General features: G+C 35.1%; 1 protein-coding gene across 8 annotated transcripts in view; it reads right to left on the bottom strand.

Moving 5' to 3' along the window:
• The window catches only part of Rad17 (Rad17 checkpoint clamp loader component), a 404,427-nt gene that overhangs the window by 171,656 nt on the left and 214,948 nt on the right, over positions 1 to 17,823 (bottom strand). For all 8 annotated transcript variants that reach the window (XM_090401715.1, XM_090401712.1, XM_090401709.1 and 5 more), the window contains 4 exons: positions 11,767 to 11,875; positions 9,258 to 9,398; positions 1,486 to 1,571; positions 1,236 to 1,382 (listed from right to left, as the gene is read on the bottom strand). In XM_090401715.1, the coding sequence (XP_090257841.1) occupies positions 1,236 to 1,382; positions 1,486 to 1,571; positions 9,258 to 9,398; positions 11,767 to 11,875 (483 nt within the window). The remainder of the gene's footprint in view (positions 1 to 1,235; positions 1,383 to 1,485; positions 1,572 to 9,257; positions 9,399 to 11,766; positions 11,876 to 17,823) is intronic.

Below are 17,823 nucleotides of genomic sequence, written 5' to 3'. Positions count from 1 at the left end.
CAGAATAACAGATGGCTTGCATACAGTACAAAGGACATTCCTCGTGTAATGCAGACTAAATTTCCCCAAACTGTGATGGTTTTCGGATGTGTATCCTCTGAAGGCAATGTGATGCCGCCGCATTTTTTCCAAGAGGGCCTCAGGTTGACTTCAGATGGCTACGTGGAGTTGCTAAACACTGTAGTCAAGCCCTGGATAACAAGGGTAGCCAATGGTAGGCCGTATGTATGGCAGCAGGATTCGGCCCCTTGCCACACCTCTGGGAAAAGTCAAAAATGGTTGTCTGAAAATTTCTACGACTTCACCAGTCCAAATGTTTGGCCTCCAAACTCCCCAGACCTTAACCCCATGGATTATTTTGTATGGGGCGCAGTTGAAAAAGACACCAATCGCACTTCCAGTAATACAAAAGCCCAGTTAATGGATAAAATTAAAACAGTTTTTGCGGCCCTTCCCAGGGAGACTGTAGCATCAGCTTGTTCGAGGTTCCGAAGCAGGATTGAAGCTGTGATCGATGCTAATGGTGGTTATTTTGAGTAAATCTTGTTGATAGTATTGTAATTAACTCTGCCTGTAATGTTTTTTGTCAATTCATTAAATTTAATAGATACAAAGAAGATTTTCTTTTTCCTTACGAAACTGTCAAATTTATCCCGAACACCCTGTATATGTTGGTTCTGGAGTGGGGATTTTCAGTGCAATTGAGAGAGAGAGAGAGAGAGAGAGCGAGAGAGAGAGGAGAATACAATCAGGACCAGGAGATATTCTTGGTATTTATTTTATTTAAAATTCTTCTGATATTGGAGGATGGACCTCGAATTGTAATTTCAAGAAGAGAATCTCTTTTTCATCTGAAGACCAAGGTGCTATCAAAAATCAGTCATTATTATTATTATTTTAATTAATTTTTATTTATTTATTTATTTTATTTTATTTTTTTGAGAGAGAAAGAAATAAGCTAAAGTTGACATTTTGAGGTGAAGTTGAGTATGCTATCCTCATCCCACTGGAGGATAGCATGGAGTATGCATATCAAGAACTGGTTGTATCACAACTACAATAAAGTAACTGATAAAGGGAAAGGAATAGAAAACATTCTGCAAATTGATGGACTTCTTCATCCAACTTCATGGCTAACACAAATAAAATGTATATCTGCATTACACAAGAAACATTAGTGTATTAGGAATTCTTAAAAATAATAACAAAATCAGTAATCAAGAATTAATACTTACTGTCCAATCTGAGTATAAGAAATCAGCTGTACTGAGCCATTCAGAACAAGAAGCAGCAGAAGAAATATCATTAGCAAAAGCTAAATAGTTTTGATGCAAAAATAAAGAAAATCCTTCAGCAGATATGGAGGCTCTTTTGAAGACATCCTGTTAAAAGAAAATCAATTCACAACATAAAGAAATTTCCAATATGTTTATTCTAGATTGGGAATAACCACTTTTCAACTTTTTTAAATTTCATATAACATACCTCTGGATTTTCTAATAAAGGTGCTCTCTCAAGGTGTTTATAGCTATGCGAAAGCCTTACAATTTCTGTCTGACTAGATGAGCTTCCTAAATAGACAGTAATCAGATCTGAGTCAAAGTTTCTCACCTCACTAATCATTCACTAATAGTAATGGTGCACCTCTCAATTTTAGATAGTTGTACAATGATGTGGAAAAAAGAAACACACAAATATTGTAACTAAGGATCAGCACTTTCATAATGTACATTATTTATATCTCTTAATAATGTGCATTATGAATGTACATTATTAAACAGATTGTTCACTGATAAACATGTCTAAGCCACTAAATACCACATAATATTCAATGAGATATGCTTAGTGGCTTTCATAACCAATTTACAATTTATTTAATTCTATGTTAAAATTATATATTGCTTTAGAGTCATTAAAATTCAGCCACTATTAACAAAAATCATTTAAAAATTTCACTACTGTTAATTACACATTGAACAAATAACAATTCTCATTTAATTGTTATTAAATAAATCTCAAATAAATATGAAATATCTCAAAGTAATTTTTTTATTTTACTCAACAGATGCTAATTTTTGGGACCTCAAAAGAATCAGAAGAAACTATTCAAGCTGGAACAAAACTGAATTTAGTTCTTAAAAATTTTTAGGAATCCCGAAAGCCATATTTTAAATCCAGTCAGCAGTTCAAGACGATAAAATCACAACAGACAAACAGCAACAAAAGCCTCTTTCTCCATTTTTTAGATAGCAACTGCACTCAGTAACTAAACTAACTAAACAGAACATTATCAATATAAAAATGACTATTTATATATCATATATGCATAGTTGTCCTTGACTTACAAGTTCCATTCTAACGATCCTGTCATAAGTCGGAAATCATCATATAACCATAAGGATATGTTAACGATTAAGATGCATGAATGCTAAAAAGGGTAGGTTTGTTTTGTTATAGTTTTAACTAATTTTACTCTTTGTTTATAGTGAAATAATCTAAGAGAAACAAAGAAACAGAAGAGATGAGAACAAAGGCTTGCACCAATGAACAGAAATATGCCAGTACCAGAACTAATGAGGATATTGAAAATGAATTAACTTTTGAAATCTCAAAAACTAAAAACAAATTATTAGACAGGCAATGCAAAATTAGAAAAAAAAAAAAAAAAAAAGCACTGAAGCAAGTATGATATTATTTAACAATAATCATGTAAGTCAAGTACAATATAAAAAAATATGTTATATGGTAAAGTAATTATTATAAAACAAGCCATTGATGACTGTTTACAATTTATTTAATTCTATGTTAAAATTATATATTGCTTTAGAGTCTTATTAAAATTCAGTCACTATTAACAAAAATCATTTAAAAATTTCACTACTGTTAAGTTTTCCAAGCTGAAATCAAAAATATAACAAATACAACTCAAAACAGAAAAGAAAAGTAAAACAGATGGTAGTTCTGTTAAGTACGAATGATTTAACTAGCAATAAAGAGTATGAGAGAGGATATGAAAGGACCACTGGAAGAAATGAGAGTGAAGAGCAACAAAATGAAAATCGTTACTCTATTACCAAGATATAATAGCAAATGATTTGATGCACAAGATGTTTAGAAGAAATCATTATGAGTTTTTGGATGCATGGAAATTTTTGATTTGAATGACTTATATAAGAGACGACCAGCACTTAAAAATGCATTTGTTATTGAAAATCTGAAAAAATTATTTATTGGTATAAGACCTAATGTGGAGAGTCAGGGAAGCTAGATTATGATGGGAGGAATGATGAAAATGCAAAAGAATGACTAAGTTATGCAACCATGTTAATGATAGGAACATGCTTAATGGTGAAGGTGATTATGATGAAAGGATGTTTGTATGATCATCTGGTTTGGACTTATTAAGTACGTGCAAGGATGTCTATAAAGAAGTGAAGCATTAGATTATTATTATTATTATTATTGCACGAGCACCTCTATGGAATCCTAGGACTCATTGTGGGAGGCCCAAACTATCAACCCAATATCTTTTGTACCTCTCCTTGAAACCATTAACAGACAAAACACTCACAACTGATCCAGACAACAAACCCACAGCATTGTCATGCTGTGGGTGTGTGTGTGAACAAATATCTGATAGTTCAACTGTGTCCATGAAGTCTACAGAGGTGAACATACATCGGCACGTGGCGGTGAATTTGAGCTGAGCAGAAGAAAGTGATTTTTAATCGGGTGAATGGTCCGCTTTTTTCTCCGTTTTTCTACGTTTTTGAGTGCTAAATTGTTTCTCTGAATACGAGTGTACTTCAGTGGTTGTTTTTTGGAAGTTAGTTGCTGTCGTGATATAATATATTTTGGTACCGTCGGAATCGAACGCATAACGCTGGAAGACAAAACAAAGCTTTACTGTATTTAGTTATATTTCATTTTATTTAATTCTATTTAGTACTTAAATGTTCTGATGTCTGTACTTTTTTTCCTCTTATTTATTAATTGAATAATTATTAAAGATTACGCTACTCGGCAGTAAGGAATGATGGTGGATTCAGCAGCAGTCGCAAGTGGCGTAACGCCACGTCCTCCGCCATTTAAGAACTCAATTATTAGCAATATCATAAGGGACTTTGTGGCATGCAGTACTTGTGGCATGTATGCGTCTCGGGAATTACATATGTGGCAAAGAGAGTGGAGAGTGTATGTGCGTAAAATGCAGGCAGTTGGAGGAAATAAGTACATTAGATCTATCGATATCCGACTTTGTTGCTCCAGGAACGGGGAATGAATGTAGGAAGACAAGTAGTGTGATAGGAGAGAATGAGAAAATAATAGTTGATAGTGTGGAAGGTGTGAGTGACTGTGAAAGTTTAGGAGATGGTTCTTTTTGGGAGAGTGAATTTAGATTAAGAGTGACTGACCTGCAGAGGGAGATAGATGAGTTGAAAGAGGAGGTGGAATGTCTTGTGAATGAGAGCAGAAGTATGAAAGATAAGATTAGGAGAATGGAAGAGATAAATGCAAGGCGAATCAGAGTAGGAGAGAGAGAGAGAATTTAGGGAGTATGAGTGAGAGGTATGGGGGTGCTAGAAGAGGAGAGAATGGAAACAGTAGAAGAGAGGGAATGAGAGAGAGGTATGGGAATGCTAGCAGACGAGAGAATGGAAACAGTAGGAGAGACAGAATGAGAGAGAGATATGGAAGTGCTAGAAGAGGAGAGCATGGAAACGGTAGGAGAGATGGAATGAGAGAGAGGTATGGGAATGCTAGAAGACGAGAGGATGGAAACAGTAGTAGGAGAGACAGAATGAGAGAGGGATATGGAAGTGCTAGAAGTGGAGAAAATGGAAACAGTAGGAGAGAGGGAATGAGAGAGATGTATGGGAGTGCTAGAAGAGGAGAGAATGGAAACAGTAGAAGAGAGAGGTATGGGAATGAAAGAAGAGGAGAGAATGGAAACACTAGGAGAGAGGGAATGGTAAGAGGTGTAATGTATGGCGACTCAATGATCCGTGGTGTTCAAGATAGGATGCGTGAGGAGTGTTTGCCAGGAGGAATAATAGAAAGGGTGGCTATGGCAATTAAGAGAGGTGAAAGGGTGGATGAGATGATTGTGATGGTAGGAACGAATGACTTGAGTGGTAATGTAAGTCGGGCAGCGAGAGATATGAGATTTTTGCTTGAAACTGTACGGAAGAAGACAGAGAGAGGAAAAATAGTGTGCGTGTTGCCTAGGTATGATAATGATGAGCTGAGCAGAAGAGCGGTGATATTGAATGGCATAATAGCGAGAACGTGTGACAAGAGAGGACTGGTATATGTGGATGCTTGGAGTGCGTTTGAGAAAAGAGAGGAATTGTATGCGAGAGACTGCTTACATTTGAATGAGGAAGGACGTAGGCATCTGGAAAGATTGCTATTCTGAACGAGTCAGTGTGTCCCAGGGAGGATGATAGCAGGGGTGGCCTCTTGTGGGAATGGATACTTGGGAGAAGGGAGACAATGTCAGGTAACACTGAGCCCAGTGGAGTCTAGAGGGGATAATGCTGGGCATAGAAACAATGGCATTTATATGCTTTATATTAATGCCAGGAGTATCCGGAATAAGGGAGAGGAATTGGTGGTGCAGATAGCATCAGCCTGGCCAAAAATTATTGCGATCACTGAGACGTGGTTGACAGAAGGGGATATAACAACAGGAATAGAAGTCGCTGGGTATAGCATTTTTCGTCAGGATAGGAGGAGAAAGCGTGGTGGTGGGGTACTGCTTATGATAAGTGATAACCTATGTCCTCTAAGAGTGGAGAATTTGGAAGGAAGTGAGACAAATGATTTTGAGAGCGTATGGTGTGAGGTAGAGGTAGGCAAGACAGGATATTTAGTGGGGGTGTTGCTACAGACCCAGGAGCACAGAGGATGGGGACCAGGAGATGTTTAGACAGCTAAGTTTGGCAAGTGCAAGAAGAACGATTGTTATGGGAGATTTTAACTTCAGTAGTATAAATTGGAGAGAGGAAGATGCATGTAGCAATAGGGGAATGGAATTTCTAGAATTCTTGAGGGACAAATGTCTTAGGCAACATGTAACAGAGGGAACAAGAGGTTCAAAAGTTTTGGATTTGGTTATAGCATCAGAAGAGTTGATAATAACTGAGTTGACGTCTCTCCCACCAGTTGGAGAGAGTGGCCATATGGTGTTGACTTGGAAAATGAATAGACATGCAGGAGTATCAAAGAGACGGGAACTTATGTGGAATTATAAGGCAGGTGATTATAATAGTCTTAGACGTCAAATTCGGGAAGTTTCATGGAGGGAGGAATTGGAAGGCCGGGATATCACTAGTGCGTGAGAAATTGTGAAAGAATATTTGTTATCAGCAATGGTAAGTTGTATACCACGAGTGAAGAAGAGGACACAATTTGGAGTAAAGTGGATGACAAACAATATTAAACAGGAATTGCATGCGAAAAAGAGGCTATGGAAGAGATATAAGGAGACAGGTGAAGAGATGCATGAGGAATATAAGACACAGGCCAGAAGAGTGACTAGTGTGGTAAGGAAAGCGAAACTGGAATATGAGAGGAGATTGGCCCTAAGATCCAAAGAAAATCCTAGGGAATTTTTTAGCTATGTAGCCAGTAGGAGGAGAAATGACTGTGGAAGAATGATATTGTGGGATAAAAATGGGAATAGAGTGACTGATGCAGAGGACATAGTGGAGTTGTTCAATGAACACTTTATTGGAGTATTTCATCCTAGAGGAGTCAGTTTTAATGCTAGAGGGATAGGACTGGTTCGAGGTCTGGAGGTACAGGAGGAGAGAGTGTTTCAGATACTGAGTACTCTGGATGTCAGTAAAGCTGTGGGACTGGATGGTATTTCACCACGAGTTTTGAGAGAATGTGCTAGGGAATTGACAGTGCCTTTAACGTGGCTTTTCAATGAAAGTCTGGCTTTGGCAACGGTGCCCAGGGAATGGAAGGAAGGTAAGATAGTGCCATTGCATAAGGGTGGTAACAGACTGGAAGTGTCTAATTATAGGCCAGTCTGTGTGTCATCAGTAGTTGTTAAGATCTTGGAGAAAGTAGTGAGGGACCGTATACAGCACTGGGCAGATGAGGGTAATGTTATCTGTGAGAATCAACATGGATTTGTGAAAGGACGCTCTTGTTTTAGCAATATGCTAGTCTTTTATAATAAAGTTACAAGAACATTAGATGAGGGAAAGGCATATACTGCAATTTTCTTAGACTTGGCGAAGGCATTTGACAGGGTGCCACATGATAAGCTGATATTTAAGTTGCAGCACATGGGTCTGGATGTCAGATTGGTCAACTGGATTCAGGATTGGCTGTCTGATAGGTATCAGAGAGTTGTGTATGGTGGAGCAGTTTCCAGGAGGCAGAGGGTTACAAGTGGGGTCCCACAGGGCTCAGTACTAGGACCTATATTGTTTAACCTTTATATCAATGACATAGCCAGTGGATTGCAGGGGCATATTCAGTTGTTTGCGGATGATGCGAAGCTGGGAAGGATTATTAGTAATAGTGCAGATGTGGTAGCCCTGCAAGAGGATTTAAATAAACTAGATAAATGGGCAAATGAATGGGGTTGTCAGTTTAATGAAGCGAAATGTAAGGTCTTGAGGTTTGGGAAACATCGATGGGATACTGCATACTCTATGGGAGGAGTTATACTGGAGGAAGTAGGAGAGACAAGAGATCTGGGGTTGATGATTGATAGAAACCTGAAGTTTAGGGGACATATTGCAAAGGTGGTGAAGGTAACACAGAGGATTGCTGCTATTATGAGAAGGACACTGACCTGCAGAGATAAGAGGATTATAATTCCGTTGTATAAATCTCTGATCAGACCACACTTGGACTATTGTTCTCAGATTTGGTCCCCAGGATTTGAAGGGGATAAATTAACTGTGGAAAGGATACAAAGACGGATGAGAAAGATGGTTTCAGGACTGTACAAGGATAGTTATGAGGATCAGCTGAGAGAATGTGGACTGCATAGTTTGGTGGATAGAAGAAGGAGAGGTGATATGATTGAGACTTTTAAACTGTTGAGAGGTGGTTACAGGGTTGACACTGGGGAGTTCTTTCGCTTGGTTAAACAGCGGGAAGGAGCGATGACAAGAGGCCATCCCTGGAAGTTACGAAAGGAAACTGTGAGCAAGAGGGTAAGGAGTGGTTTCTTTGTATGGAGGGTGGTTGAGCCGTGGAATGCATTGCCTGATGGAGTGGTGGGAGCGAGAACGGTCAGTGAGAGTTTAAAGAGTGGTATGATAGACTTTGTGTTTCTCAGGGGGGGAACCTCCCCTCGATGAGTCTTGACAGACTTTATGTCTTAGGAAGGACCTCCCTCGATGAGTCTTTTGACTCCATGGAGGCCTGAATAATAATAATAATAATAATAAAAAACATGAGGGATAAGTAAGTCTGCAAGATCAAATAATGGTGAAGCGCTGTTAATGACCTAGTTGATCAGTTGCAGATAATGGTGAAATGTGATGCCAAATCAACTTGATGGGTGCTAAACAAGTAATCAGCATGGATGATTAATTATCTGAGCATTGGATGGGTAGCAGTGAAATCTCATGAGAAGAATGAAGCCAAATTTATTGAGCTATTATTGAAATTGAATGAATATTAATGAAATATTTAATTTAATTAAAATACCTTAAATTCATAACAAATGCAAATGATCTCTACATATTACCTTGCCTTAATTTAAAACAATTTATATATATATATATATATATATAAATAAACAGATAAACAGCTTTGTTAGTTCTTAACATTAGTAGTTTTTCTTTAGTAATACATACAACACCTGTGAAAAATTCTTCCAGATAACAACAGGATGAATAAGAAAAAGGCTAATATAATATGTTTGTTCTCTAGTATAAGGTTAGCATAGATAAGCTCAGGTAATTGCGGGACTCAATTTCTTCATTTCACTTATTATCTCTGTAATTCATTTCTGTTCTCCAACCAATAAGTTGGAGAACAGAAATGCTATCCATTCAAGAAACAAATCCAGAAATAGTATATAATGATCAATCTTACTGGAAACAATGTTAATGGATTTGTGTAACTATTAAATGTCATAAAAGTGTCACATAATTAAAAAAAAAATTACATCTTCATCAATTTAAGGACACAAAAGCAAATGAAATATACACTAGAAAGCTCTAAATTTAAGTACATATTTTAGCTACAAAAACTAAATTAATTATAAATATACCAACGTTTGTTATATAAGATCTTCCCAAGTGCATGAAAAAGAATCAAAGATGAATCTCTACCAGAAGTTACTGAGAAATAACTGTTAATGATACGTTCTTCTCTTTGAGATGAAGTACTTGATTTGGCATTAATGTTCTTAGTTCCTATTAATAAAAAACAGAAATAGCATATCAGAATTCATAAATGGCAAAACAAAGATATATATACACCTTTGAACTTTATTGCATAAATTATCTATTTCCCATTAAACAAATCAAAACCCTAAATATTTTCCCAAAGGTTCTGTTAAATAGGTGTGGTCTTGGCAGTTCTTACTTCTTCAAAAGGTATATGAAAATATATATTGGAATGTATTTTCCTATACATACACACTCTTCTTCCATTATTTTCTGTTCAGAGCAATTCCAGTCCAATCCAGGACTCTCTTATCTCAGCAAAATCTTTTTTGATGTTATCCTCCCTATACTGCCATGGTGTTCTTCTAGGTCTTATCTTAATGAGACTCAGAGAAAACCATATGTCCAAGCTATCTCAGTTTGTAAGTTTTAATCTTACTTAACAAAACAAATAAAAAAAAACAGCTTAAAAGTTGAAGAAAGTATTATTTTTATTTATTTATTTTAATGTCAATACAAAATATAAGCAAGTGTTAATGATGATCATTTTTTGTCCAGCTTTTTTGTACTTTGTCTTATTTTCCACTCTTGTTATCTCTCAAAGATCCAAAAACAAAGATATTATTTTCAATGATTTGCAAAGTTTTTCATCCCATCTGCTATGCTCTAGGTTTCTGGCTCCATCAAAAACCAGAGGTCAAATGATTATTCTGTATATTTCTATCTTAATTTTGTTTAAGAAAATTGTAAAAGGTAATAAATGATAAAGTAAATGATAAGCTCTTTTTGATGCTTGACCAAATTTATTGTTATTTTATTAAATGTATTAATATTGGTATGCATGTGTGTGCACAACAGATGCATACACAAATGAATTTTCCTATTGATAACTGTGGTAAGTAATGTTTCAGAATATTTGAAGGAAGCAATATTTTTAAATTTTTGGTTATTAAGAATAAACTGACGCATCCCTCTTGGTTGCTATTTCTATATTATATACTTTTAAATATTCATTTTTATTGTGGTTGGTTTGTATTCCAAGCTTTTTACATGTTGCTTTAAAGTTTCTGATGATATTCTATTGTCATCAGCACTTTCTTCAACTAGGCAAATATCATCTGCATATCCTAATATCACTGTTCTGCTCATGTTTTCCTTTAGTTTCACAAATACATTTCTCTAAAGCAAAACTACGCAGGATAGGTGAAAGGGCATCTTCTGTTTAAATCTCTTTTTAATGGTGAAAGGTTCAGATTAATTCCATTAGCAAGTACCATCCTTTTGCTTTTAATGGTTTCAATTTTGACCAAATTTATTGTTATTTTATTAAATGTATTAATATTGGTATGCATGTGTGTGCACAACAGATGCATACACAAATGAATTTTCCTATTGATAACTGTCGGTTGAAAATTATTGATCTCACAGAATAACTGTTAGATGATTTTTATTGTTTGGTGGGAAATTGCAACATACTAGAACTACCACACTGATGTGACTTGAAAAACAAGTTCCATGTTTGGTATCTAATATGTTATATGCTTGTTATATAGCACTAATATGTTATATGCTTGCAAGTTTTCATAAGTGTGTTTTACTTTCCTCGGACATTTTTTGTGAAATGTTTTTTAAGAAAACAGATACAAAAAAATCTTATTTTTTCCTTGTTCTGTTTTTGACTCAAAAAAACTACTGACTTTTTTTTTTAAGTAGCTGACAATTTACAACTTACAATTTGCATTCTAAAAATTTTATTTTTGTCCCACTGTTTCTTCTTTTATTTTTTTTTTATATTTTTTTTTTGTCCCACTTCTCATAGAAAAAGCAAAGAAATCAAATGAGATGGGACAGCAAGAAAAAAATATGAAACTTTTTAGAAAGCATGTATATCAGATGTAATAAAAACCTGAATAATGTTTAACATGCATTTTCCTATGTGCAAAACAAGATTTATTGGAGAGAGAGAGAGAGAGAGATGAAACAGTAAAAAAAAACATTCAGGGACATGTCACATGTGTTTCAAACTCAAAGTATGTGCAGAAACATACATTATTGAAGCCCAACAGAACCAATGACAATTCTAAAAATCTACCACAATGAGATTATATACTATGAGTTGAACAACCCTTCCTCAACCTATCATTCTAAGAATGCCATGTAGCATTTTATCAAACTGTTGAAAGAGTGACAAGTACTTCTAGTACTTGTCACTCTTTCTTAAACAAGTGTTTAAGTACTAATGACAAAAATTTGTTACAAACTTTATGCAATATTCCAATTATTAATTATAGAATTATTAATTAAACATATCACTTGAATTTAACTCTCCCTACCCAAATGTTATAATCAGCACAGATCTCAATAATTTACACATGCCTATAACATGCATACTTACGGTGATCACATAAAAACTGTAGCATGTTTACTGCATTTCTTATATCTCCAGAATTATTAGAAACTATTTTCATCAATTCTTCTTTAGATATTTTGGAATTTTTCAGTACCTGGTGAAAAATGTTTTCTCGTCATTATTTATTTCTTCAATAACATTAAATAAAAAAAACTTGGTGAGAATAATCTGTACTATCTTAAAAAAATTTGTGATTAATCAGATCATTCCAAAAGTAATGTCTCAGCTTGTCTAAACATGAATTTTAAAGCTTTATAAGTACAACTAAACTGAGGTGGCCTCATTCTGAGGAATTCCACCCTGCAAGAACATCATACAAAAGTTGTTTAAATAACTCTTTATTACTATGGAGGTCACTGAAGAGCACATTAGGCACATCATGCTTTATGAGTTCAAAAAAGGCAACATTATCACTATACACTTCGTGCAATAAGGTTTTGAATGTATGTGAAAATGCCAGCGATGGTTCCAAAAATTACAACAAGGGGACTTTAGCTGGAAAGACTCCCCTCACTCTGGGAGCCTTGTCTCTCTCAATAACAATATGTTGGAAGCATACTGGTATTGCAAGAAATGCCAATGAAACTATTTAAGATTTGTGCAAAAACATTTCTTGCAAAAAAGATTTGTGCAAGAAAATTTGTCTTCTTGTTGAAGACACAAATCTTCAACAAGAATTGTCTTGTTGAAGATTTAGCAAAAAATCTTAATTCATCATCGACCACCCATCACCATTTGCAAGAACTTGGAATAGTATCCAAGCTCGACAAGTGGGTTCCTCGCAAAGTGACGAACAACAATCGAAGAGAGCACATAAACATTTGCACTGCTCTTCATTCTCGAGAGGTTTGATATCTGTTTTTGAGTCGTGTAGTCACCAGTGATGAAACAGTGGATACTTTACAAGAATGTTAAACACCAAAGGCAGTGGATTCATTCAGAAGAATGGCTCAGCCAAAACAAGACTTTCACCCTCAGAAGGTTTTGTTAGGCATTTGGTGAGATATGGTTGGTATTATACACTTTGAACTCTTGCCACAAAACCAAACAATCACAGCTGAAGTATACTGTGAACAATTCAATTGAATAAATGAAAAACTGAAAGAAAAGAGGTGTTATCTGGTCAATCGAAAGGATGTTGTTTTTCACCATGATAACGCAAGCCCTCATAGTGCAAGAATCACCTCTACCAAGATTGATAAACTCGATTGCAAAAGCTTCCACAGCCTCTGTATTCTCCTGACCTTTTGCACCTTCAGATTACCACTTATTTCGAAGTTTGCAACATTTCATTAATGAAAAACAATATGATACATTAGAGGCACTGAAACCGAGGCTATACAACTTCTTTGCCTCCAAACCTCCTGAATTCTATAGAAATGGCATATGAAGCTTTCACAATGCTGGAAGAGCGTTATTGATTCAAATGGAGAATATATACTTGATTAAATTAGCAAGTGATTTATCTTTTATATCCTTTCAAAACTTAATGCTAAAAATGAATATTCAATTTTATACATTTTTTATTTTCCTCCCAAATGATATGGTCCTTGTTATTTAAGTTGGTAAGTTTTCCTCTGCTTCAGTGTCAAGTAATTTGCCAGATTTAATGAAGATTTATAGAAATAATAACAGTAAAAAGTAATTCTTACTGTTATCAAGAAAAAGCCTGACATTTCTTCATACTATTCTAATGACATATTCAATAAAGTTGGCTGATGAAACATAATACACCACATGTACTACATTTAAGTGAGCATCTGAAGCAATACTCATGAAATGTGCAGCACAACTCCAGAGAGCAAATCACTGAGCCCCCACCCCCAGATGCTTGTTTTCATTTTTATATTTCACCAACATTAGGCTCATTATGGAGATCAATTGCCATATAACACTATTTCCACATTTACTATGTAAGTGATGTAATCTACTTACCATTATTCTTTGGTCAAAAAAAACTGATTCTCACTCCTTGCTCACACTGTTTTTATACAATTTCCAGGGGTGATTCTCATTTCTTTTGCCTACCTTGCCTTATACTTTATGAAAAATATGAATCCTTTCCTCTATATTAATGTGGTATAATTCCTTCACTAATTCATGCATTTCTATCGTATAACCTCCTTTTCATCCCATCTACTAGACCAGGGGTTCCCAACCCTATGCCTGCGGGTACCATGGCACCCGTCGACCAATTTGCGTGTGCCTGCCGCTGTTCAACCGTGTGCTGTATAGTTTGAAATAATCACGCAACAATTCATGGCGTGCTATATGACGCATGCATTAATGACAATGACAAGTATTAAATGCATACAATGTAAAGTAGACGCGTATTCGAAGTTGTTCATTCCAGTTTAAGAAACTGGAATATCATCATATCCTCCTAATTATGAACCACTGGCCAATGAAATGCAATGCCAAAGATCACACTAACTTACATATATATATTTAAATTTTTATATAATGTAAACTTTTAAGTAATAAAACATTTGATTATAATGTAAACTTTGTATGTATTCATTTAACAAAGAATTCAAAAAATTTGCTTGAAAAAATAGATGGCCCGTCACCCTATCGGTATTTTAGAATGTGCTCTAGGAAACAAAAAGGTTGGGAACCCCTGTACTAGACCATGCAAAGGCCTCACCTCAATCTCTCCTTATATCTAACATTACCTTACTCACTCTTCTTTGGAACCTGTCTAAAATGTTTTCATCATCTTGAAAACAGGTAACTAAATCTGCATACAGTACTTGACTGAATTTTGAATCAAATCAGAATATTGAAAATTCTGATTTTCAAATTCATCTCATACAGCTCTACCAACATGCAGTTCATTATCTTTACTTTCCCTCAGCTCAATGATGTAATATCTGGATAGCATACTAACCATTTTGCCTAATACAATATTATCTTACACTGTCTTAAGCAATCTTCTTATATTCATCTTAACGTTCTCTCTAATAAATTCTTGCTACCATCACTAACCCTCCTATTTGAATGCACTCCTCATTCTGAAATCTAAATCACAATGCTCATCTTCCACTGTTTTAAGCAACCTTCTTCCTTCTAGAAAACAAATCATGGCATCATTTCATTTACCACATCTCTAATAATGAAATCTACATCCAGTGCCAGTCTTGAATCATGTTTTACCTCTTTTAATAGTCATTCACCAATTGCATACTGCATGAACTTCATCTTATTTCTCAGCTTTGCTTACAATTCTTTAATTCCATTACTTACATTCTCTTGTTTACTATCATTGACACTAACTGGTCCTGACAATGAACTTGGCCTCTATCTCTTCCATTATTTTAATCTCATTCACTTGTGCTTCACTTTTTTTGCACCATTCTGCCTGTTGCCACCCAAAACCTTCTTCTTCTTCCCTGTTTATTCTCATGCTTGCCTCCATTCACCACTTTTGTTTGCTATTTAACTCATTCAACTCTCATAATCTATTACAATATAATTCCTACAAATCCATACTTTCCTTTTAAACATCTTTTACATTCTTCAAGGCACATACATATATATTATATGCTTAACAGCATACCATTCTTAAAAATCTAAATCATTTAACTTACTTAATGTCTCCAAACTACTGTCTACTATTATCTATACTTGCTACAGTCAACTCAGCATTGATGAATTTGATAGTGATTTTAATACATTAAATGCAAGTACTAACTCTCTCTCTCTCACACACACACACACTCCTGCTTACACTAATTGTTATACAAAACAGCACATCCACATTAACCATCAACTAATGAATTAAAAATTCATTAACAGGTAACTCTTGTTATACATGGGGGTTGCATTCTCAAGAATTGACACATACTGAAAATGCATAAAATGGGAGGCTTATAACATGGGATAATAGAGGTTGAATTTGAAAACAAACGGGATTCCAATTTTACAAGATTAATTTCATCAGAACCTATTTTTTATACACATTAAATAATAGTAAATAAAATATTCAATACATATCAAACAAACAACAATTAAAGTAATTCTTTATTTTCAATATTAATACAGCGTAACTAGATCTTTAGATGGCATGCTGAAGTTGAAGGTTCATAGGAGGTTGAAGACTGCTTTTTCAAGAATTTCTCAACAGAAACCTGATGCAGTTTTCAACTTTTAATTGTGGCATCACTGTAGCTAAGAACATTTTCAAGAACTCCTTATGTGGTCAGAGTTGTGTTCTTCGAAAAGAGCTATGCACTATCTATCAACTTAAAAGCTTGAGACATATGACTTGTTGTGAGAGATTTTCAGAGGCTCAACCTTCACAGGACTTGACTCACATTCCTTACCAATCTGATTTTACCTTCATTGCTCAGGGTGCAGAAGTTATTTATAGAGAAAGACAATATTGCATAGACCAAAAAGGCAGTAGGGACAGAAATGGACACTGGACTGAACAAATGAACAAAGCAGACAGAAGTGGGAAACAAGGTACATGCATAGAAACTTCACAATCTTGGATAGGTGCATATATGCAGCTTCACTGAAATGAAGCTGCATATATGCAAAATGTGGATAACAAAATGCATATAACGCAAGTTACCTGTATATTCTACTTTTTTGCAGACCACCTACTGTGCTCACAATATGCTCACAACTGTGCAATAGCAGCATCACCTTCACTCCAATGTACCGATACAGATGGGTAAAGAAGAGTTCTAACTAATTAATACTGAACTGCCATTATGTTACAATCTAGTCATTCAACTACGCAAGTCATAATCTTGACCTTTTAAGTGAAGTTTCACTAAAGCTTCAGGATTTTCCACAGAACCAAAAAATATTAATTTTGAAATTTTAAAATTTGAGTTCCATGTTACAGAAACATGAAAAAGCAATGGAATACAAGAATTATGAAACCAGAATTATGCTTTTGTATTCCAGAAATACTAGTATGTTTTTGCTTTTAGCAAAAATATACTAGTTGCTTTGAATTTCCAAGAAACATACTTTCCCATGAAACACATTAAGAGTAACAAAATATTAAACAAAAAATTAAAAAAAAAAACAGAATAACCAAAACTGGATTGTAATAAATGATGCTAAACTTAGAAATTATCATGTCCAATGATTATGCATCCTTAAAATTATTTTTTTTAATTGGAGCACAAAACATTCAGAAGAAGTAGTGCAAGAGTAAGTTCATTTTTCAGCCAAACTGAGCATTACTTTTCTGATAGGCATGCAAGGGTTGTTGGAAGAGGCGAGAGCGAGAGTGAGAAAATGAAAATTGTTAGTATTTTACCTCACTATGATAAAAACGAATTAAGAAGGGCTATGATGGCAAACAATTCCATGCATAGGCTGTGTAGAAGGAATGGATGTGTGGAGTGATTTGAGGGAAGACAGGATTTGTATAAGAGGGATGGCCTACACCTGAATGTGTTTGGTATCAGGAGTCTGGAAAAACTAATAGCTGGTATGAGACCTAACACAGAGAGTCAGGGAAACTATATTATAAAGGGAGGAATGGTGTGAATTTTACTGTAAGTGCAACAATGTTATACAACTGTGTTAATGACAGGAATGGGCTTTGTCATGGAAATGTTGACGAGGAGAGAACAATTTCTGGTTTCAGGGAACACCAAAAAGACGTGCAAAAGAGAAGAGAACACAAATTAGGCCTAGTATACCATATAACTTCCACCAGTCATAATGTACTCTGGCAAAAAATAAACATGTCTTACATTGCAAAAAATTGTTACATAAGGAAATTTAAAGAAGCCGCAAACATGCTTAGAATTCCAACACAATGCAACAAAAACCAGGGCCTAATTCTACATCAAGTTTGGTCAGCTTTAATAAAAAATATACCCAAGTCAGACCTCAGACAATGTGAATGTGAAAAACAGGACGTGACAGCATCCAGCATTGTTCAAACTTAACATTGCACCGAATGTGCATTCAGATATTTAATTTAATGAACAGTTAGACGGCCACAACTACATAGAATGAACTATTTTGAGTAATTTTTCATTTCTTGTGTTTAAACTTTTAGTTACCTTT

This window comes from Typopeltis vanoorti, chromosome 12 (assembly GCF_054136105.1).
Source record: "Typopeltis vanoorti isolate ZY-2024b chromosome 12, IOZ_Tvanoo_1.0, whole genome shotgun sequence".
In the NCBI taxonomy this organism is placed as follows: Eukaryota; Metazoa; Arthropoda; class Arachnida; order Uropygi; family Thelyphonidae; genus Typopeltis; species Typopeltis vanoorti.
This window is presented reverse-complemented; position numbering and strand designations above follow the sequence as displayed.